The following is a 24011-nucleotide window of genomic DNA, read 5'->3' as shown; positions in this document are numbered from 1 at the left end:
ATTGTTAAGTTACTGATAAAATAACAAATGAAGTATGAAATTAATTCATAGGATGCTTTCAGAAATTCTTCATTTACTGTACCAACAATAAGAAACGCGGGGTATATCTTCTCTAAATTCACTTTATCCATTAGAGGTCGCAGGCAATAAAGTTTAGAAATCCACAAAAGGAGAAGATGAGTCATGTATCTTAAAATAGAAAAAAAGAGGAATCAAAGGCAATATATAGCAAATGAGGAAGAGGGATAAGATACCAAGATAAGATAAGATACCAGCAGACAACACACAGGATATAAGGTGTGCCGAGGCTAACCAATTACAAGACTTCCAACTGTATGTAGCTCTAAAAAAGAACAGCTTTAAGATCGCTACAAAATTCAGCAAAATTCAGCAAAATAACAACAGCATTTTATTACTGCAGATGACCAGGGGGCACAACAATTGTAGTAGACAAAGAACAGTATGTCACTGCCACTGAAGAAATGCTCTCTGACACTACTACTTACAAGCAACTATGCAGCGATCCAGCAAAAACCACCTTAAACAGGATTAACACCACTGTGAATAAGCTCTGTAATAACAACTGCTTAAACTTTTTAAAAAATGAAATCCAATGATGCAAACTGCCCGATATTCTGTGGCCTCCCGGAAATCCATAAAACCCCTTTAAAATTCAGACCTGTGGTCAGCCAAACAGGTGAGCCAACATATAACTTACCTAAAGGACTTTTTCAAATGTCAAACATTTAACATATGATTCAGATTATTCTGTTAATAGCTATCGTTAATGATGAATCATGGTCTTGTTTGATGTCGTGTCGCTGTATACCATGATTCCAATTCTTCTGGCCGCAGAGACTTTATAAACAAAAACAAAACAACAACCTCACCATAACATCATGAACAAAGCTGGTCATGAAGGACATAATGTATTTAATATCACTTTGCCAGAAAATTCACTTATATTTTAATGGAAAATACTAAAGACAGAAAGAAGGCATGCCAATGGGATCTCCATTATCGGGACTCTTAGGCGAGCTGGTTATGCAGCAATTTTAAAGTATGTTTCCAACTTAGTTCACACCTAAACTTTGGATATACTACGTCAACAACACATTCATCTTATTAAAAAGTGATCAGCTGAATGAATTCCACAGCCATATCAACTCAATATTCTCTGCAATCCAGAGAAATGAATCAACACACCAATTTTCTGGAGACATCTCAATTGAAAGAAGTAGTGATGCCACTTTGATTACGAGTGTTTACAGCAAGGAATGTTATGCAGACAAAATATTACATTTTTATAGCAATCACCCCTCATCACATAAACGGAGTTGTGTTAAGATATTGTTCAGAAGGATTTACACCCATTGTAATACAAAGGAAACAAAAAAGAATGAAAGACACTCTGTTTAATCTGTTCACATCAATCAGAATCAGAAATTTATCAAACAATGCTTACATAGAAGATGCCACAGACTCCAACCTGAGCCCCAATTCCACCTGACGCAGTCTTCCTTATCATCGTGGTGTATCAGAATGTAAAGTGCACATCCTTTCTAGATCAGACTTCAAAATAGCACATAAACGAGCAAACACTCTGCAAACAGTTGTTTTTAATGTGAAAAGCAAGAAATCAGCTGCAGAGACAAGGAATGCAGTATTCGGAATACCATGCATTGTATGCCCAGCAGTATATTTTGAATAAATATCTAAAACATTCACAAGACATATACAAGAGCATCACACAACTGTCAGAAGGAAAGACCCATAGTCTCTGATATATGCACATGCAAGTTCAACTGGACACACATTTAACTGGGACACGGTGCGAGTAAAAGTCAAGGCTAATACTAAAAGTGCCAGAGAGCTGACTGAATTGTGGCTATCAAATGAAAACGCCATCAACAGACACTTGGACATGATCCCAGCATGTGTAGACTTAAAAGGAAGAACATCCACATATTAATTAAAACTTTATAACCAACACCCTCTGAAAAAAAAACCCTTCCTCATTTGGTATATATTGCCTTTCATTCCACTATGTCTAATCATTTTCCTCTGATGATGACTCCTGGTAGGGGTTGCAAGCTTAGGAATACAAAACTATTTTAAGATACAGTACATAATATTCTCACAAATAATAAAATACTGAGTACATCCTCACTCACCAACAACAGGCCAGCTTAGAGGTGGTAGCTAACCTAACATGCCCATGTTTGTAATGTGTGAAAACAGTGGAAAGTAAATCACTATGACAAGAAAAGGAATGTACTGTACAGTAATAAAAAAAAAGATTATACTCAGAAGCAGTGGTTTAATTTGGATTAAACACAGACTGTTGTGAACATTATAGCCAAGAATGCAAATGAGTGGGTTTACTAGTTTATAACAAGAATACCACTATGTTGGCAGTAATGACAGCATCATGGTGAGCTCAGCACTCTTTTACTGTAAGTAAAGTGCTTTACTGCTGTGTGAATTTTAAAAGACTGAATCTTTGCATGCTTATATATAGGTATATGGGGTCATTATTGTCACATGAACACTGTATTTTGGTTATGGGGTGCTATATGTAGGAAGAAGCTACTACCAATTGTTCCAGGAAGGCACTTGTACCTGCTGGAAATGATGTTGGAAGATCAGAGAAGAACCAACACAAATTTTCCTGGCTCCTTCCGTAATCAACAAAGATGCCTCCAACTATCCAACTATGGGTCAACAGCTCTCAGAGTTATGAATTTCATTTATATTGTCTATTACAATGTTAACTAATCATTCATCACTTTTGACTGAATTTGAACTGGTGTTAAGCTGAGACACATTTACATTGTTATATGTAATTACTGCTCTAAGGTAAGGTAAGAGTCAGAAAAAGAAGATTTGGCTCATTATGCAATCTGTCCAATATTTTCAGAGAAAATACCACCACAATTGCCATGGTGTAAAGCATTCTTGTCAATTATAGTGAGGGTGCACACTATAGGAGTAGTGTGTAGTAATTTGCTGTGGAGTTCCTTTCTTCCATCCAATGTCTTTTTATATAAGAAATGACTGGTGCCATTTTTAAATATCCATGTGTCATTGAATATCTCAGAGTAATGTCTATGTGATGACAGCACCACTCCTTGTCTATGAAGTGCACGAATGCATGAATGCATATTAACTAAAATGATGGAGTAATGGAGTAAATGATACTATATATTAACTAAAGTCTATGCCCCACATTACATGTTCCATTGATATTCTGGCAAAGTAGCTACAAACTTTTCGAGTTGAATATTTAGAGCAACTTCTGCATGTAGCCTTTTTAATACATTGTTCAATTCATCTGGTTTTGAACTCATCTCTTAATCATGTGCCAACTGTTAAGTAATCACATTTTCATGCCAATTAGACCACTGCTTCAGGGTGTGCCTATGTTTTGCCACACAGAGTTTGTGTGAAAAAAAATACAAAAAAGCAAGGGCTTATTTTTTAAACTTTATTGGACCAATGTCTGGTTGTAGGAATTAATTTTATCTAAGCTTCCCTCCCTTACATTTATGTATGTATGTTGTTTCTATCCCATTCTTTCTTTCTCCAACCTTATTATCAATCTCACTTATGAATGAAAATCTAGCCACTCTCAAACCAGCTTATTCTTAAACTGAAAACATTAAACACGTCTTTACTTTCTTTTACAGGTAAAAAGTTGAACAGCCTGCAGATTATACATGTTTTCCCTGACACACCACTCACTGTATGATGCCAAGGCTGCCTACCTTTTAACAAGTAGCAAAAATTATTTTATAAGTACTAAACATGGATCTTACATATATGTAACTGTGTTGTTGCTCTAAAGTGATACATACAACAACTTAAAGATAATCAACAATCAAGGATTCACATTTTAAAACATGAGTGCAAAAATCAGATCAATAATTTTGTGGGTCCAGTTGTTGTCTTGTGGTCTGCACACAGTCCTCTAGGTTCAGTCCAAAGATGAAGAAGTGCTGGAATTGTTCTTAAAGCACTATAACAGTTGCTCTATTCTGATTTCTGGTGGTCTTTCGAACTGCTACCTATTGCTTCTTTTTCAAGGATTCAAACAATTGAGTCCATCAATGGTAGCCTAAATTTGTCTCTGAAGATCACCAATCAACTGATCTGTATTTGTCACAGCATAGGTACAGTTTGGTAGGTTTGCTCATTTTGTTTTGCATTTAAACATTTGACAATGGAGCAAACCATGCATTTCACCAAACTTTATGACCTGGTGATGGTCAGCAGTTTATCTTTTCAGCAACACACTGTAGCAAAGTTGTGGATTATTTTCCATTCATGACAGCGTCCGAAAAAAACTGAGAACTTTTAGATCATTAATCCTCAATACCACACCTAGAAGGCTACAACTATTATAGGTTTTTCTATAAACAATTTCATAATTAAAAGTTAATTGTTGCAGTAAGCAGAGCATTTTGTTTATATGATATTTAGATGCCTACCTTTGCAATCTCAGAAATACGCAATAGAGCAATTTAGTTACCTGGTAAACTAAAGGATAAATGAACATTAATGAACATAATCTTTAAATTTGAGATAAAATGCACCTAAAAGACAAAAACTGTAATAAACAAATTCATACTACAAATATATTTTATAACTTGCCTAATACCCACACCATTATTAACAAAATCAACATTAAATTCAACACAATTTTGTATACCCTGTCCAGCATGGACTTCATTGTCAGTCCTTGGATATTCACATCATATTTTTAACAAATGCATTTTAACAGTATTTCTTCTCTCCATTTATAGATTCTTTTTTTTAAAATATTTTCTAAGAAAAAAACATTACAATAATTTTGTTAAAATTGCACAGCTTCAATATCCCCTAGGTTCAAATCATATCAAAATTTCATCACCTTTTTCACATTAATTACGAAATTTCTCTAAAGCAGGACAGATGGCAGTAAAGAACACACTGAATGAATGAGGAGGGACTAAAGTGGCTGGTTAGAGTGAATAAAAATAAAACAGCAAACAACAGTGTACTGAAAAAAGCAAAAGAGATCTAAGCATACAACTAAATGGAATTACTGTAGTTTGCTTTAATTTAGCAAAAAAAAAAAGTTTGCCAATTAGGTAAGCAAAATTTACTTGACAAACTAATAAGTAGAATAATCATTATTAGAAATTTCTTGGTAAGTCAATAAAAATTATTAAACAATCAAAAGATAATTAAAATAAATTCAGAAGACATACCATCTGCATATTAGGTGATTCCATTGCCTCACTATTAATATACTTTGCAGCTGAACCATGGCCCAAAGACTTAGCATCAGTATATAATTTACAGACCCTAGAAAGGTGAAAATACTTTGTCAATTATTCTGCCATGCATACAGTATGTTAAGATTAAAAAATTGTAGTTAATGAGAGGCAAGTGATCTAAGCTGTTCCTTGTATTTTTTATACTATACCAATAGCAAGAAAAATGCAAGCAACTTACAGCTTAAAAATGGGCAAATGAGCAGTGGTCTTCACTGAATATGGGCACAAACCTCATGCACATATTACAACTATAACAAGGTAACAGTTAATTACTAATACCATACAATAATTATATACATGAGCTTGGATATTAAATTAACATTTAAACAAAAGACACTATAAAGTTGTAAAATTAACATACTGCCATATATTTAAACACAACTGACCTCAAGTTATGTGAATTCAACTTTATGCAAAATGGCAGCAGAATACAAAAATAAAACAAAAGGGAAAGTATTCAAAAGCGATATAGCGCTATACATGGTAACATGTTTTATATATATTGTATATATATTTTTTTTTTCAGTTGATCTGTCCCAGACAATACTGCATGACTGTAATGTACTATTGCGCCTTCAGGCAGAAATGCAAGAAAGAAGTAAGAAAGGGGCTTCCCATATTTACACCATTGTGAGAAGAATTCCACGTATATTTGCTATGATTGATTCTCAGTGATGCGAGAATGCACCTTCATTTACTCACACTCACAGCAAAATGTGCACTGCTGTATGGCACACTTGGCCTCATCCACAAGACAACACGTTCCTCTGCATACTTTTGCATTATCTTGCTCAGCCTGGCATATATCACAATGTACATATTAATGGATTTAGTAAACAGGCAGTTAGTTTACTGGCAGTGTGCGTAAGAAACAGCAAAATGTGCACTGCTGTATGGCACACTTGGCCTCGTGTTTATCGCGGCAATGTTTTTGAACTCTTTATGATGTTCTATTTTGTCATCTACTCTTTGGCTTTTATTTCCGGCCCCGGGCATTGTTAAATCTCTTGGCACAAAGTCTTGCCTCGCAGGACATGAAAGTATCTTTCTGAAAAAGTCACGTCTCGTCCCAAGCTAAAAAATCTCGTCTCATCCCAGGATGTTTTTATAATAATAGAGAAATTTCAGTAAAATGGACTAGCTTGCATAAATTTTTTCACATTTTTCATTTTTGGTGTGTCTTAGAATTCAGCCCTCTGTAAGTTGATCATTTTCATTTCCATCAAATGATGTGGCATCATTTCGTTCCTAACACATTACCCAGTCCATATCAGTATAGATATCCAACATGATTTTTTTTCCCATTAAGATCTAATGTGTTTTCAAAGTGTTCCTTTATTTTTTTTTTATCATTGCTCCAGCAATACACTTAAACCATTGGGAGTGTGTTTATTGTACATGACGTGTCTGTGCAACTTATTACTACAGTATTTTATTAAACTGGTAATTTAAATTACCTCACCTCAGCTTCTCAACAAGCCCCGCCGTTAGCAGACATGCTTGCTATGTCCACACAACAGTTTAAAAAGTAAAACCTGGGTTTGCAAACCTGCTCGACTGAAATAATATATTTCTTTTAAATATGCAGTTGCATTTAGCTCTAGTTACTCAGTTTTTGTGCATCACCGTAGGAACAATTTTAAAGTGCTTCGTGCCTCAGCAATGTCAGATATCATTTCTTACAGCAGCAAAATATTTTTTCAAAGTTACAAGTTAGCATTTCCCATTAAAATGAAGACTGTGTCAGTGTGCTATAAAATACACCAGAATGGTTTATATTTGTTAATCTCTATAGGTTATATTAAAATTCTTATTTCATCTTTATTTTTTTGGCGAAGCTATTTTTTAATTGATTGTTAATTTATTGTTAGTATTCGTTAACTTATTTTTTCAATTGTTGTTTATTATGCCTGTGATGAACTAGTGCCCTACCCAGAGATTGATCTTGCCTTATGCACTATGCTTACTGGGATTGAATCCAGCTTCCCCACAACTATGCTCAGGATGAAGTGATTTTAGATGATGGATGGATGGATGGATGGATGGATGGATGGATGTTAACTATTTATGTTATTAAGAATAATTGGTAAAATTACATTTTCTTTGTTTTTTAAATTAACTATGCAAAATATTATTATACCAATTAAACAACTGATTTAAATATATGCTTGAATTTACATATAAACAATGCAACATTCATTACAAAAATATAATGGAAATGCACATGTATTCAAAATAGTGGCATTTTAAAGGGATATATCTCCCCACCCCAGCCCCACATACACACCTAAATAAGATTTTTGTAGAAAACACTTATAAAAGTCATTAGTTTCAACAGTACCTGTTATTAACTGAGACAGTACTTTGAACACACTGAAGATAGAAACTTGAGTTTCCTAAAATCAGTGAAAATATCTAGCTGGATAGATTATATTTGTACTAAGCGCTACATTCCTACCATGAATTTTATTGCTTAGGGACCTGGGCACATATGCAGTCACTTTGAAAGAACCCCGGCGTCTTCCAGTGAATCACACCAGTGAAAGCATGTGTCTTTCTCTGCCTGATTGTTTGGCCATCCAAATCCACAGGGTTCACTCATTACTAATAATGCTCAGCTTGTTGCCTTGCAGCTCACTTGTTTGACAAGGTCCACGATCTGAACCACTATGTTCCTGTGCTTGATCCCGGGGTCTTATTTTAGTGTAACAAAGACTCGATATTGAAATGTTGCTGGATAACATACATTTTATTAATATATGCTCTGAATCATTTATGTTGAATTTGTCTTTGCAAAATGCATGTAGTAAAAGTTTTAATTATTAATTTTTATCTATGTTATATGCATATTGATTTGCTTAAATGAGGAAAAGTGCAAAAATAATTATTACATACAGCAATAAAGAAATTAAAGTATACTCTAAAACATTGACTTTTAGCTTTGAAACCTTTATGCATAAATTATCAATGTATTTTATATTATTAATGACTATCAGAACTAATATGTATCCTTGAAGTTTTACATTGCACATTTGGTCATTCCCTATAGCTTTATTTAGTATTTTCTACCCAAAATTTGCCAGGATATTTCTCAACCTTTCTTGCTATGTGTCAGGGATTTTTATTTATTAAACTGCTGATTTGCCACAGCAGTGTATCTTATAAACTCTGTTAATCTATTGTTGAATATTTGTAGTGGGACTACGGGCTATATACAGTACAAAAATCATTGTTATGTTGAATAACTTTTAGAATGTTTCACTAAGAAATTGTTTTTGATTAAGAACTCTCAACCAGGTAGATTCACATACACTTCATTAGCGACTTGTTGTACTAAGTAACTTTTAAAATGAAAGCAGTAAAGATGTACTAACTTTGTCATACATGGCTTCACCATGTTGGTTTATTTTTGTTGAATAAATAATGACAAAGTAAAACCTGTTATGTGTAATTTGTCACTTTCAGTTAGATGTATCAATTTTTTAGGATTGCTAAGGACTGGATTATCATCAATTCTTTCCTGACACATAAAACCATAGATTTTTTTGTAATATGCCAAGTGTAATTTTAATCAAGGTTAACTTGATTTAAATTACTTGTTAAGAATGAAAACTTTGTTATTCATATAGTTTACAGTGGTGTGAAAAACTATTTGCCCCTTCCTGATTTCTTATTCTTTTGCATGTTTGTCACACAAAATGTTTCTGATCATCAAACACATTTAACCATTAGTCAAATATAACACAAGTAAACACAAAATGCAGTTTTTAAATGATGGTTCTTATTATTTAGGGAGAAAAAAATCTAAACCTACATGGCCCTGTGTGAAAAAGTAATTGCCCCCTGAACCTAATAACTGGTTGGGCCACCCTTAGCAGCAATAACTGCAATCAAGCGTTTGCGATAACTTGCGATGAGTCTTTTACAGAGATCTGGAGGAATTTTGGCCCACTAATATTTGCAGAATTGTTGTAATTCAGCTTTATTTGAGAGTTTTCTAGCATGAACCGCCTTTTTAAGGTCATGCCATAGCATCTCAATTGGATTCAGGTCAGGACTTTGACTAGGCCACTCCAAAGTCTTCATTTTGTTTTTCTTCAGCCATTCAGAGGTGGATTTTCTGGTGTGTTTTGGGTCATTGTCCTGTTGCAGCACCCAAGATCGCTTCAGCTTGAGTTGACGAACAGATGGCCGGAAATTCTCCTTCAAGATTTTTGGTAGACAGTAGAATTCATGGTTCCATCTATCACAGCAAGCATTCCAGGTCCTGAAGCAGCAAAACAACCCCAGACCATCACACTACCACCACCATATTTTACTGTTGGTATGATGTTCTTTTTCTGAAATGCTGTGTTCCTTTTACGCCAGATGTAACGGGACATTTGCCTTCCAAAAAGTTCAACTTTTGTCTCATCAGTCCACAAGGTATTTTCCCAAAAGTCTTGGCAATCATTGAGATGTTTCTTAGCAAAATTGAGACGAGCCCTAATGTTCTTTTTGATTAACAGTGGTTTGCGTCTTGGAAATCTGCCATGCAGGCCGTTTTGCCCAGTCTTTTTCTTATGGTGGAGTCGTGAACACTGACCTTAATTGAGGCAAGTGAGGCCTGCAGTTCTTTAGACGTTGTCCTGGGGTCTTTTGTGACCTCTCGGATGAGTCGTCTCTGCGCTCTTGGGGTAATTTTGGTCGGCCGGCCACTCCTGGGAAGGTTCACCACTGTTCCATGTTTTTGCCATTTGTGGATAATGGCTCTCACTGTGGTTCGCTGGAGTCCCAAAGCTTTAGAAATGGCTTTATAACCTTTACCAGACTGATAGATCTCAATTACTTCTGTTCTCATTTGTTCCTGAATTTCTTTGGATCTTGGCATGATCTCTAGCTTTTGAAGTGCTTTTGGTCTACTTCTCTGTGTCAGGCAGCTCCTATTTAAGTGATTTCTTGATTGAAACAGGTGTGGCAGTAATCAGGCCTGGGGGTGGCTACGGAAATTGAACTCAGGTGTGATACACCACAGTTAGGTTATTTTTTAACAAGGGGCAATTACTTTTTCACACAGGGCCATGTAGGTTTGGATTTTTTCTCCTAAATAATAAAACCATTATTTAAAAACTGCATTTTGTGTTTACTTGTGTTATATTTGACTAATGGTTAAATGTGTTTGATGATCAGAAACATTTTGTGTGACAAACATGCAAAAGAATAAGAAATCAGGAAGGGGGCAAATAGTTTTTCACACCACTGTATATGCACAGTAAGCCAAAATTCAAAATGTCTTATAGTCCTGTACTAATCAAGAAAGGGTTTAAATAAGTACATTACCTCCATTCAAAAAGCTTGCATTCTGAAGAAAGATAAATGAATTGAAAGTTGGCAAAAAAATGACTGTTTTACCATTAATGAAGTAAGAATCTAAAAGGTGGATCTCAGGAGTCAAAACACCACATACCAATATAACATCCATTCCATTATCCAATCCGCTATATCCTAACTATAGGGTCACGGGGGTCTGCTGGAGCCAATCCCAACCAACACAGGGCACAAGGCAGGAAACAAACCCTGGGCAGGGCGCCAGCCCAGCGCTGAGCATACACACCAAGCACACACTAGGGACAATTTAGAATCTCCAGTGCACCTAAACTGCATGTCTTTGGACCGTGGAAGGAAACCGGAGTACCCGGAGGAAACCCACGTAGACATGGGGAGAACATGCAAACTCCATGCAGGGAAGACCCAGCAAGCGAACCCAGGTCTCCTAACTGTGAGGCAGCAGCACTACCACTGCGTAACTGTGCCGCCCCCAATATAACATGACCAGGCAAAATGATATAGAATTAATTATATTAACTTACATAATATTTAACTAAACACATTGTATCAAATTAAGTAAACAAGCTATATAAATAATTAGATTGGTAAAGGGGTGGCTTAATGCCTTTTTCCACATTGACCTTCACAGATCTACTGTGGTGTGTGTGTGTTTATGTCTTTCTTTTCATCATCAAGCATACTCTCAGCTACTTTGTTTCCCCGAAAATAAGACCTAGCATGATTTTCAGGCTGCTCTGTAATATAAGCCCTACCCCAAAAATAAGCCCTAGTCAAGATTGTCAGCTGAAAAATAAGGCGCCTAAGGCCAGGTTTATACTTCATGCAATGCGACATTTGTGCCCGAAAAATCTATTAAATTCCAAGAAACACCTTGCCACAATATCGCTGATAAGAATGTTTAATGAATACATCTATCAATTCGGGGATGTGCCCATTTCAGCAGCATCGGAGCAAGACAAAAAAAAATCTCTGGACAGGGTATCTGCTCATCGCAAGGTGAACACAAGCACACACATACACTGGCGTCATTGTAGCTTCACCAAATTCCCAAACCTTCATGTCTTTGGATGTAAAACTGAGCACACTGTGGAAACCCACCAAGAAAACATGCAAACTCTAGGCAGGGATCACAAGGGACATGACTCCCTGCAAGACAGCAGCGCTACCACACTGCCACCATGCCACCACATATGTGTAACTATTAACAGTTTCATTATTTAAACAGTTAACAATTTATCTGTAAAATGCAACATACATATTTTAATGTATTTCATCATGAAAGTGATATCAAGTATAAACCTAAGAATTCTAAATGTACAGAGAGCTGGAATATTATAAATTTAATGTGTTCTGTGTGGCGATGCTGCTTGCCGCTGCTGTCAGGTCAGGCGGAAGCCCCAGAAGCGCATAGCGATTTAACAACTGGGTCGGTTTTAAGATCACATTTATGACAGTCTACTTTAATGATAAAGTAAACCATGAGTTTAAAGAGGACACTTCCAGTTTAAACCTGAAATTTCCACTTTAATCACAAAATAGACATTTTCATTATTTTTACCTTATTTTTTTTTTCTCTGTGGCTCAAATACACCGCCGTACATTCTGATGGTATTGTAAAGGTGCAAAAAAAAAAAAAAAGACGGCACAGAAGATGGTATGTGAGACTTTTAAAATGTATCATGTCATTACTTTGGGGTATATGCGATGCTTGAATAGCAAAGCACCACGAATGCATTTGTATGCCAGCATTTTGCTTTACCACATCGAATCATTCATCAAACACTGAAGCACACACATCGATCCTGAAGGATCCTAAAAGCGGCTCGAGTATCAAGAAATTCAGGATGAAATTCAGAGTTTGAATGTGGAGAGTTATGATGATATTCCAGAAGAAGATGACATTACTGTATTTGAATAAATGTATATTGTTGTACATGAATAAATATAAGATATCCCCTGAAAATAAGCCCTAGTGCATCTTTTGGAGCAAAAAATAATATAAGACCCTGTCTTATTTTCGGGGAAACACGGTATATTCACTTATACATTTCTTTAAATGTGTGTGTACATGGTTAAGTTTGTGTGGGCCTCCATCTGTGCATACATGTATATTAAAACAAATTATGTATCTTAAAAACTAAATGTGCAAAAATTTTGCAAATCAATAGGCCTGGTCCAAACAATAAACGGAGCAGACTGTAAAATTCCAGGTTAAATAAAACAATTTCTATGACACTTATCGTTGGACATAGGTCAAACTGTTTTAGAAGGATATGGGGAAAACCACTGAACCAAACTGGACCAGAAACAATAGATCTGGAGCCTGCAACAAGAAAAACACAATGGATCTGGGTTAAAGAGGATTGGTCAGTTTTGTTTATAGAATTTATAATTGTACATAGGTCTCAGCATTTAGGGGGAATATCTGAGAAACTGCTTTTTCTAAAATATTCTGTCTGTGCTGGGATGTAGTCATTCAGGATCTCTGCACAATGTACAATTTTCCTACATGAATTGTAATGTTAATGTTCTTTTTTATGTTTGACTCCTTGTGATCCTAAATTGGATTAAGTTGGTTCAGTAGATGGACAATTGGCCAAAACTACATTTTTCTGCCATAGTATAACTGCATATGTACAGAAAAACAATATTTAACAGTATATATTTTAGTAATTTCTAATTAAAATTTCTAATTCTAACTCTTTTCCATAAAAAATGGCATAAAAGTATAAAATGGGTAAATTGGGTGTTTAAAGTATTTTTTTTTTTTTTTGCTTTTCTTAAATGTTTACTCAATTAATACTGAAAATTCACTAAACTGTTTAACTGAGTGTTCCAAGCCTGCATAATAGAAGCATATGGCATGAATCAAATATGTTGGGGCAATGAAAAACAACACATTTTTATTTTTTGTTCCTTTATTTAACATCTTGTAGTCAATTGAGAGACACTACAATGACAGTAAAGTAGGTGTACTCAGACTTCATTGTTGTCATGCAAAACTGCTTACACATGCTTTTGTTTTTTATACTGGCTTTGGGTTCAGAAAAATGCCTTGAAAAAATTATCCCTCTATTAAAAAAAAAAATATTGGGGAGGAAGACTAGGGAGATGAGATGTGATCTTCTCTGAAGACAATTTGAAATCCCGCGAGAGACACTTTAACTTGCTCCCAGTTCTTAAAACAACGACAAGTGACAAGCAAAACACGCAGCTCGCCAGTAGTAAAAAGCCAGCAGATGATCCAACCGCTTCTCTTTGCATGCATTCAGCCAGCCTAACCCCCCAAACCCCTGCACAACGCAAGCGGCACAGACGCAAAGTGGCAAAAGGGAAGCTGCTGTACAGGCTTTGAAATGATCGGGCAGCGCGAGAAGCAGAACAGGCAGCTCGTCAGCAGATGATCTGACCACTTTTCCTTAGCGTGTGTTCAGTACCCCCCCTTCACAACATGAGCGTTAGAGACACAAAGTGGCAAAAGGACAGTGGCAGTACAGGCTTTAAAATGATCGAGGGGCCGCTCGACAGCAGCAGCGAAAAGACAGTAAATGATCTGAAGGCATATCCTTAGCATGCGTTCAGCTGCCCCCCTTCACAACACAAGCAGCATTATATGTCCTGTGAGAAACAGATTTAACCATGTCACGCGAGACAAGGCAGTGAGATATCATTTAAAACAAGTCCACGGACATCTAACATAGCAGTGGTTGGATTGCTTTTGGCAGACACGCTTCATGTTCTCCCAGGTCTTAAAACAACGCCAAGCAACAAGCAAAACACGCAGCTTGCCAGCAGCAGAAAGCCAGCAGATGATCTGACCATTTCTTCTTAGCATGCGTTCAGCCACCCAAAGCACCCGCCCACCCCACCAACCCCCCCACCCTTTACAACACGAACGGCAGAGACATGAAGTGGCAAAAAGAAAAGCTGCTGTACAGGCTTTGAAATGATTGGGCTGCGAGACAAGCAGAACACGTAGCTCGCCAGCAGCAGAAAGACAGCAGATGATCCGACGGCATCTCCTTAGCGTGTGTTCAGCTGCACCCCCTTCACAACACAAGCAGCGTTATACGTCCTGCGAGAAAGAGATGTAACCATGCCCAGGGCAGTAAATAAAGGACAAGTATTATTTTTACAAAAGGTTTAAAGTAAAAGTGAAAATAAAGCATATGTAACAATTCCCATAAAAATAACAATCTCTTTAAATTGTATATCTGGTAAACCAAACTCGGGGTGGGCAAGCGAAGTGAGCATAGGGCTGAGCTCCCTAGTTTAATTTATTATATAAAGATACAAAAAGTTAAGATCTTTGATGAAGTTTCAAATTGTGAAAAAGTAAAATAATTTCTTAGTGATAACTCTAAATAAATGTAAATAATTCTAATAGATGTTAGCATTTACTGGGTATTTGTGTTGTATAAAAGACATTAACTGCCTTGTGAATTATAGGAATGTTACTCCAGGCTATCACACTGTTGTTAAGGGTGTGGTACAAGTGATGTGACCTTCACAACAGACATACTGCACATTGTTGATACTAACCTTTGTAACAAGTTTTCAAGGAAAATAAAAAAAAAATCTGATTTTTAGCAAAATCACTACTGGCACATATTAGTCTGTAGTGCAGATGCCATCTCAACACATTTATAATAAATTAGCCCAAAATGTATTCACCATATGATTTTCTTCTTTCTTTAACTATAATACTGAGCGGTCTAAAATTTGTAAATTGTTTAACTATTTTCTTATGTTATATCACATTTTAAAACTTATTTAACTATGATAGGGTCAGAGCCTATGCCAGTGGCAAGAGACACAAGACACCAATGCATACTAGAAATATATGCAATGACAGAAATCAATCAACCTTTGTACCTGTGATTGATAAAGATTTTGAAAATATGCAGTTACAGACATAGAGATAACAACAACTGCCCTAGCTTCATAAATTGCAGTCTGTTTGCACTGTGCTTTTAAAAGTGAGTGCTTACAAAGTTAACAACAAAATTATCACTTAATAAAAAAACATCCTCAGGATGTAAATTAACCACATTACTCCTCTAGATACACTGTTTACATGCCCTATCACTAGTTGTTAGCAATGTTTAGAGCTCAAAGCCTATTGATTTTGTGTAAAATTGCTCCAATAATTTGCTCTTTACATTGATTACATATTCTGCATGTATATATTGGAAAGTATTGTAAGTGGGTCAGAACTTTAAAATGAAGGCTTTATGCAAGAAGCATCATCAAGCCTTGGTTAATGCATTCAAACCAATCTTCTTTAGTTTTTTTTTTCAAAGGCTATTCATTTCTTGGTTTGTAACTAGTTCTAAGCTCCCTTCTTTGTAATTCCATAGCTCTTATTGATACTTGCTGTGTAAATCTATAAGGTACACAGTAGTTCTGAAAACTTCTCTTGGTGTCTACCAGTGGGGTGTATTTCTCTTATCTGGTAGATGTTTTTATTTTTGGAATCTAATTGCATTATAATTTCATTATCCCTTGAAATGGCGCATGCTGTTTAAATATCTCTCTCTCTATCTATGTGTGTGTGTATATATATATATATATATATATATATATATATATATATATATATATATATATACACAAATAAATATATAGAGAAATATATACATACACATGTTTATTAAGACAACATTGCAATTGGTTCCATTTATTTGAACTAGCTGCATTCTATACATTGTATTGATAATCATTCAAAGTATGTTTACATTTTTGGGGCACCCTGATATATATACACAGTATATAAAACTGGTTGACTGGTAAAGTTTGACATTCTTAATCTGTCTCTTAATATCTGCTATTGATTTGTTTTGGGGAGCAACGCTTTCTGTGTGTATTTAAACTGCAATATTCTTCGTATTCACAGTACCCTGAACTGTCAATCTGTGATTTCAAAGAATGTTTGGCATAGTGCTTACAGTGAAAGCCTTATATATAAATAACATTGCCTCTTCACATACTGTATATTGCTGAAAAAAATCATACCATTCTACCGTATTCATCTATTACAAAAGTTTGTGTATGGAAAAATACAAAAATAACATAAAAGTTTATATTTTTAAATACACATACTGTAAAGATCTCTCTGCCAAAAAAAGCTGGTGCTATAAAGGGTTGAAATCAATAAGAAACCACTCACTCCGCGTGCACCAGTTCGCTCCAGCGGCGAGACGATTTGCTATGGGGGATCCAACGGCGACCTCGGGTATTTTACGGGCAGGCGGCGTTGTGTGCGCGTGCGCATAACTGGACCATTTTTTTTTTTTGGGTACCTGAATGTTGTCAGTCTGAGTGCAGAAGTCTTGTCCAGTTCCTCTGGGTCAGATGAATTAAGGTGAAATGTCAAGGTAGCTCCACGTCGGTTATTTATTCGTTATTTATATCCAGTATACGACCGCTCAACAGGTGACATCAAAATAAAAAAGAACGGAGAGTCGGTGTGGTGAAAAACACAAACTTGGTGGTGTCAAACAAGAATGAAGCGAAGGACGCTTGTGTCATCTCTTGTTTACGTTACTGGGAGTGCCTCTCGCTCAGTTTCTCTCTCTCGCTCTCTGTCTATTTCGAGCGCTTAGGTCGGTTGAACCAGACCTTGCTTGTTTCGCTTTTAGCCTCGATGTCGTCTCAAAAGTTCGTCAGTCACTTGGCTTGTCTCGGCTATAGCAGGGTGTGCATGCGGCTTTGCATAATTTCGTGATTTGCATAATTTAAATGGGTGACGTTTATACAGAATCATAATCTTATTAAGAGACAATATTAAATATATAAATTGACGCTATTTTATTTTTGATTCGTTGTGAAATTAAAATCCTGAGAGTAACGACCATACGATCTGTAAATATCAACACATAGATACGGTGGTTTGTACCGTATTCATGCAAAAAAAAAAAAAACTGGAAGAACCAGTTGGAGATTTGCATCAGTTTGAATATCAGTAGTGTAGCAGCAAAGTAGTTCTGTTATACAGGGTTAAAAAGCACTTAAAAAAAAGCAGGCAGTATTCAGTAAAAACTGACATAACCAGCCACATTTCCTTCCAGTCCCCCATCCATTTTGTTACTCTCTCAAAATTCAGGGTTTAGGGGCACCTGAGTCAATGCAGGAACTAGCCCTGGACGGGACGCCTATCTGTCACTCAATTACTAATATTTGATCGTTTTTCGTCAAATGTTTTGGTATCACTTTATTCTTAAAAGTGATATTGGTTGGGATGGGACATTTTTGCAGATTTGTTTTTTTGAAAGCATAAGTGTTGTATGAGTGGGCCTGTTGCAAAAAGGGTTGGCTCCCTTTTGCTGCATAAGTGAGTACTACAGCACACTTAGCATCACCCATCACACACATGTGAGTGCAAACTATTTTGTCATGATTTATTTTATGTTGCTGTGATTCATTGTACAAACGGTAAATTATTTTTTAACTGGCATGTCACCTGATTACAAGACAGCCTTAAAGAAGATGAAGTCAAAATGCAGTACTCTTTAGTTTTGTATCTATTATTATTACTGCACTTGTTCAGTATATATTAGAAACCACTTGATTCATCCACTCAGTTTCTTACCCTCCTTAATCTTCTCATAGAGTTTGCTTTGTACAAGCCTGAGTAGATAATCATATCATCTGTTAATGGGTATCCAAACATATTTTTTGAATAACTTACAGTTTCCAGTCATCTATCAGCATGTGTTTGGGCTGTGAGAAGCAGCCAAATGCATGAGGAAGAATACGAGAACTTACTGAAAACATGTAACTAAACACAGGTGTGGCCAGGCTCTACTGTCAGACTAATTATAGTTATTTACATTGTATTGATTACACATTTCAGTATTAAAACTGAGTAATTATAGTACCCAGGATATTTTTCTGTTTTGTACTGCATGGCTGGTCAAGTTAAACCAAATAGCTTCATGCTGATGGAATTACATTGTGAAACAACTATTGATTCTTTCTATTATGTTCTCCCCTGTTCCACAAGATTCAGCTCCCTCCAAACACTGATTATTTAGAATAAAGAAAAATTAAAAAATACAGTTATGTTCAATTCATGTTTACTACTTTTAAAGTATGATTTGAAATATTCATTACAGCGTCGAGTGTCTGATATGATGCTTATCCATGAGTGCTTCTTTCCTAGTTGTATTAAGGGTCATATTGTGCCTTAAGTAAACTGGATACAAAGAATTGTGGAGAAAAATGCAGTATGTGCAATGTATAGTAGACATAAATCAGTTAGTAATGGTAGACTTAAACTAGTGAACAGATGTACAGTATATTTCTAAGGAGAATGCTGAATATAATGGAAACAACTAAAAAAAGGTACCAGCATTTTCAAAATGGCAAGTTAAAGGAAATTGTTCTCCAGGCTCGGGCTATTTGACAGATCCATGATGTCCAGCCTTGTACTGGACATATAATACGAAGATGAAAGAGTACTATCTCCTGTTATCAATTATTGCTGGAATGATGAATTGTTCTGTTGTTTCTTTAAAAAAAACATTTTCTCAGTTTACTATTTTCTCTTCAAACTGAGAGTTCTTACATGCTTTTTTTTCTGGCTTTTGTTCATCTGCTTTTTTGATTACTTGAAATGGATTTATTAATAATTGCCTTTTTGTGCTTTTTGACCTTATATGCCTTTGGTTTGATTGATCCTGGATTACAAACTCAAATATATACTGCACATGTTTTTTTTTGTCTTTTTAGTTGTTCCTAATTTGTGAAGGCCTTCATTCATACTGTACATTGGCTTGTGCTACTAGCTGAATACAATAGAGAATTTCTCTGGTCTCAGCCTCCATGACTGGGGTTTTGCAAACCTTATGGAAGGTCACACTCAAGCGACAGATCAATTCAGAAGGCACTGTTGATGGATGCATACATGACAAGAACGAAACCTCTGTTTTGTTTCGTTATTAAGAGAGGCAGCAGAGTCTTGAAGAAGGGCCCTGAGATACCTTGAAAGGTTGCATACTGTAATCTTTTCAGTTAGCCAATTAAAAGGTGTCATTTTGCTTGACTTCGTATTGTAACCAGTGATAAGGTAAGACAAGGTTACACCATCGTGTACATTTATCAGCCCCATGGATAAGACCTTGAAAAAGAACAGAACAACAACTGGTAAAGAATCACTCAACCACCTAAACTGCTAATGACATTGTATCTCTGTGGGAAATACTGCATTTGTTCTATCTGGCAATTGATTTATCACATCATTCAAACTATCAAAAATGATTAGGGTCTTAAATCAATGTATTGGGAACGATACTCACTATCACAGGTAGAAAGCCATTCTCCAGAAACACATGCCTTCCAAACTTGGGATATACATCCGTCCATCCATTATTCAACCCCACTATATCCTAACTACAGGGTCACAGGGTCAAGCACCAGCCTCCATTATCTTTTATTATGTGACTACCATGATGTCATGGATCACATGGCACATGCACTGCATGCCTAGCAAACAACTAGTATACTGATCAGGTATACAGAGTTACCCATGGAAACTAGACACACAGGTAGGTGGTGCATTCCTGGCACTATAACACACCCCTTGACTCACTTTGCTTTCTTATTTATTTAAGAGTTAGGTGTTTTGTATTCCTGATGCCGAAGGATTAAATGCAACTCAACAAAAAACATGTTGCCTATAGTGAAGTTTTATCTGTCACCACCCATAAAGTCATATCACACTTGATGAGTTTGAGATTCTTCTTAGGTGCTTCTTCTAACAAGAATATGGGTTATCAGAAACTGGCCTACTGTGTGCATGTTTGTGTTTGTGTGTTTACCCTGTGATGGCCTGAGCTCCTGTCCAAGTGTTGTTTCATACTTGTACCTGGTGATTGCTGGGATAGGCTCCAGGTGTCCCACAACTTTATCCTGCATGAATGGGTTAAGAAAATGGATGGTAGTTGCCTCCATGCAGAAGCAGCCAAAACACTACGAAAATACAATGGTAGACCAGCTTGACCTGGTTGTAGAGGGAGGCCTGCCACAACACAACCTTGACCTTCTCTTGGCAGAGAAATAGAGAAAACAAATTATATTAATCATTGAGCATGGCTGTGTTTCAAAATGGAATAGGATTAGAAAATTATATTAAATATGCAAAGTTCAAAATCTGTGTTTACAAATACATGTATATACACCGTCACACATGTGCAAATAGGAGGCAGCCGACAGACTAAAAAGATGGCAATTCCATGCCAGACAAGGGGGTGTCAGTATGTACTTATGTACTAACCCTTTCTCTTCAGGAGCTGTCAACATCACTTCCTCTGAACTGATTATAAAAATGGCAACTGTTTGCCATTAAGGCAGTTCTGTTTTAAACTCTGTCTGTGAAGATCTTTGATCATTGCTTTTTTTTTTTTGCATTTGTTCCAAGTACAGTAATCCCTCCTTGATCGCGAGGGTTGTGTTCCAGAACCCCCCGCAATAGATGAAAATCCACGAAGTAGAAACCATATGTTTGTATGGTTATTTTTATATATTTTAAGCCCTTATAAACTATCCCACACTGTTAACATTATTAGAGCCCTCTTGACATGAAATAACACCCTTTAGTCAAAAGTTTAAACTGTGCTCCATGACAAGACAGAGAAGACAGTTCTTTCTCACAATTAAAAGAATGCAAACATATCTTCCTCTTCAAAGAATGCGTGTCAGGAGCAGAGAATGTCAGAGAGAGAGAGAGCGCGAGACAAAGCAAACAATCAAAAAATCAATACGTGCTTTTGGGCTTTTAAGTATGCCGCGATAAAGCAGCATATTTTAGAGGAGCGTCCGTATCCTCTAGGCAAACAGCCCCTCTGCTCACACCCCCTTCGTCAGGCGTAGTGAATGTCAGAGAGAGTGAGAGAGACAGAGAAAAGCAAACAATCAAGCACCGCGCGGGAAGCATATCGTATATCATTGAGGAGTTTTAGTTAATACGTAATACATGCTCTGATTGGGTAGCTTCTAAGCCATCCGCCAATAGCGTCCCTTGTATGAAATCAACTGGGCAAACAAACTGAGGAAGCATGTACCATAAATTAAAAGACCCATTGTCCGCAGAAATCCACGAACCAGCGAAAAATCAGTGATATATATTTAGATATGCTTACATTTAAAATGTAAGATGGAGTAAGGCCGCGAAAGTCGAAGTGCGATATAGCGAGGGATCACTGCATACAGGATGGGTACCCCAAACCTTTTTCGGTCTCTTTTGTTATGTTTATCTTTTACATCATTTTTTTTTGTTTGTTTCTTTTTTACTACATTGTGAACAGCAATGCCACCTGGTAGGTCAAATGAAACACCAGAGCACACTGAAGCCAGACTTGCAAACAAATGCACTAGTGGTTAAAATGTCTTACCTGATAAGGTATGTCCAATCCTATAATGCAAACTAGACAACTGGAGTACACTTTCCTTGGAACCTGTATATTCTAATAAAATGTTGTGGCAGCCTTCTATATTTTGGTGGGAGTTAGTCTTAAAAGGAGTGGAGGAATAACCTAAATGCTTTTTAAATATTTATTAATAGCATAGGCCACAGCCAAAATAAAACTATATTTTTTATCTTGTTGAAGGGGGTAAATGTTAAGTGAAGAGCTGAACAACACTCATACATATCGTATGAGCTGTAAAAAGATGCTTTAGATAGAAGTTACAAAGACTGATTTAGAAGCTGTAATAATGCATGGTATGCAATAATATCAAATACAGTATCTTAACCACTGAATGACATCAGTTATCTTTTTCTGCTGTTATGTGTATAATTTTTCACACTAGTGTACTCTTCTATGTTTTTCAGACACATACACACAGATATTAAACAAGTTGTGGGGAGTGGCATTGAAAGGACCAACTTGTCATTTAGTTTTTATTTCCTTGTTCAGTCCTCTTCATATAAAAGATTTGAAAGGGAAGTGCAAATTATTCAAACGTATAATGTGCTTTGCACACCTTTTTACAGTAATAGTGAATGACATGTCTGTTGTGTAGCTTTTAGTAGCTCTTAAATGTTAACCTATTTTTATATGTTATTTAAACGTTTAAAAGCAGTTTCACTTCCCAAAAAGCATTACAGCAGTACAGTGTGTTTTGGTCATTTCCTCCTAATAGCTTTCAGTTACTTGTCAAGTGTTTTTCATTTCAGAGCAACAAGTGGGATTACTAGGTGGTTTGTTTTAGATATTATATAAAATTATTTTATGTGAGCTGTAATTTCAGATTTGTTGTCGAAAAATATTTAAATAAAAAATTAGCCTATAGCTACATGCTAATTACAGAACATACATATTTCACTCAGCAAGATGATATTACACTTTATTAAGAAATGTTTACCACATTTACGCTTCACATTTTTTTAACTATTCACACATTTTTTTTCAGTGAATTAGAATGATTCCAGCATTTTAGCAGTGGCAAATTTGAACTTTTTTTCACCTTGCGGATTTTTTAGCCAAGTACCAGAAACTACTGAAGTGCTATGTCACAAGAACGAGACATGGACAGATAAAGAGTTGGGCAGCCACCCGTATAATACAGTATCCTGGCTGCAAAAGGTCGTTTTGTCAAAATAATCAGCACTGAAGTGCATTCAACCGAGTCCAGTACAAGACTGAGGAAACAAAGGAAAAGGGGCAGGTTTTAAAGGGGGAGACAGGAAGTGAGGTCATATGGATCTGGCACGTGGTCTTCCACCATTGGTTCGTAGCCGGAGGTGACATCAGAGGGACTGGAGCTGGTGTGGCCGACTTCCATTGGCTCAGTCCCGGAAGTGATGTCAGGAGAGCCAGGTGAAATCTCCCGGGGATGGTCTACAGGCAAGGGAGAAAAAGAGTCAGTGCACTCTGCCACACCCCGGCATGCCTCCGAACTGCCTTCACTCAAGCCCTTTAGCTGCCTCCCATGCGCACGTGTGTGACAGCTATTAAAAAGGATTCAGCACCTTTTTTAGCCAAGCTGCATAAATACAAGTAACAGTTGCTGTTGGTTAGCTTTTCTATCTGAAGGTGTCTCTTGTTTTACTGTTCAGTATACCACTATGATACTGGAAAATCAATAAATTACAGCAAATTAACATTATTATTAACATTTATCATATGATTTGTGTTTCATTATATATGCATTCCAGAGTAAATGTGTATAAAATCCTAATACTTGACCATTTCATTATTTTCCCATTGTATAAAGTAAGAAAGAGTACCTGAAGATAATTAATTAGGATTTATGAGAAAGTCAAGTGAAACATTTGAAGAAAGAAATGCCCTGTTCAGAAGAATATCTTGTATCTGCTTATTAAAATAATAATGTAACTCCTTTTCCTTTGGGGTGTTC

General features: G+C 36.3%; 1 protein-coding gene across 3 annotated transcripts in view; it reads right to left on the bottom strand.

Moving 5' to 3' along the window:
- Positions 1-17764, bottom strand: part of rubcnl (rubicon like autophagy enhancer) — a 57092-nt gene extending 39328 nt beyond the window's left edge. Inside the window, exons 1-2 of one of the 3 annotated variants that reach the window (XM_039745255.1) lie at positions 16819-17764; positions 5253-5349 (exon numbers count right to left, since the gene is read on the bottom strand). In XM_039745255.1, the coding sequence (XP_039601189.1) occupies positions 5253-5276 (24 nt within the window). In that variant the 5' untranslated portion in view covers positions 5277-5349; positions 16819-17764. The remainder of the gene's footprint in view (positions 1-5252; positions 5350-16818) is intronic. The other 2 variants (XM_039745253.1, XM_039745254.1) reach the window with 2 other exon arrangements.
- Positions 17765-24011: the final 6247 nt, after the last annotated feature.

This window comes from Polypterus senegalus, chromosome 2 (assembly GCF_016835505.1).
Source record: "Polypterus senegalus isolate Bchr_013 chromosome 2, ASM1683550v1, whole genome shotgun sequence".
Taxonomy (NCBI): Eukaryota; Metazoa; Chordata; class Cladistia; order Polypteriformes; family Polypteridae; genus Polypterus; species Polypterus senegalus.
Note: the sequence above shows the minus strand (reverse complement) of the source record. Positions and strands in the feature narration are given on the sequence as shown.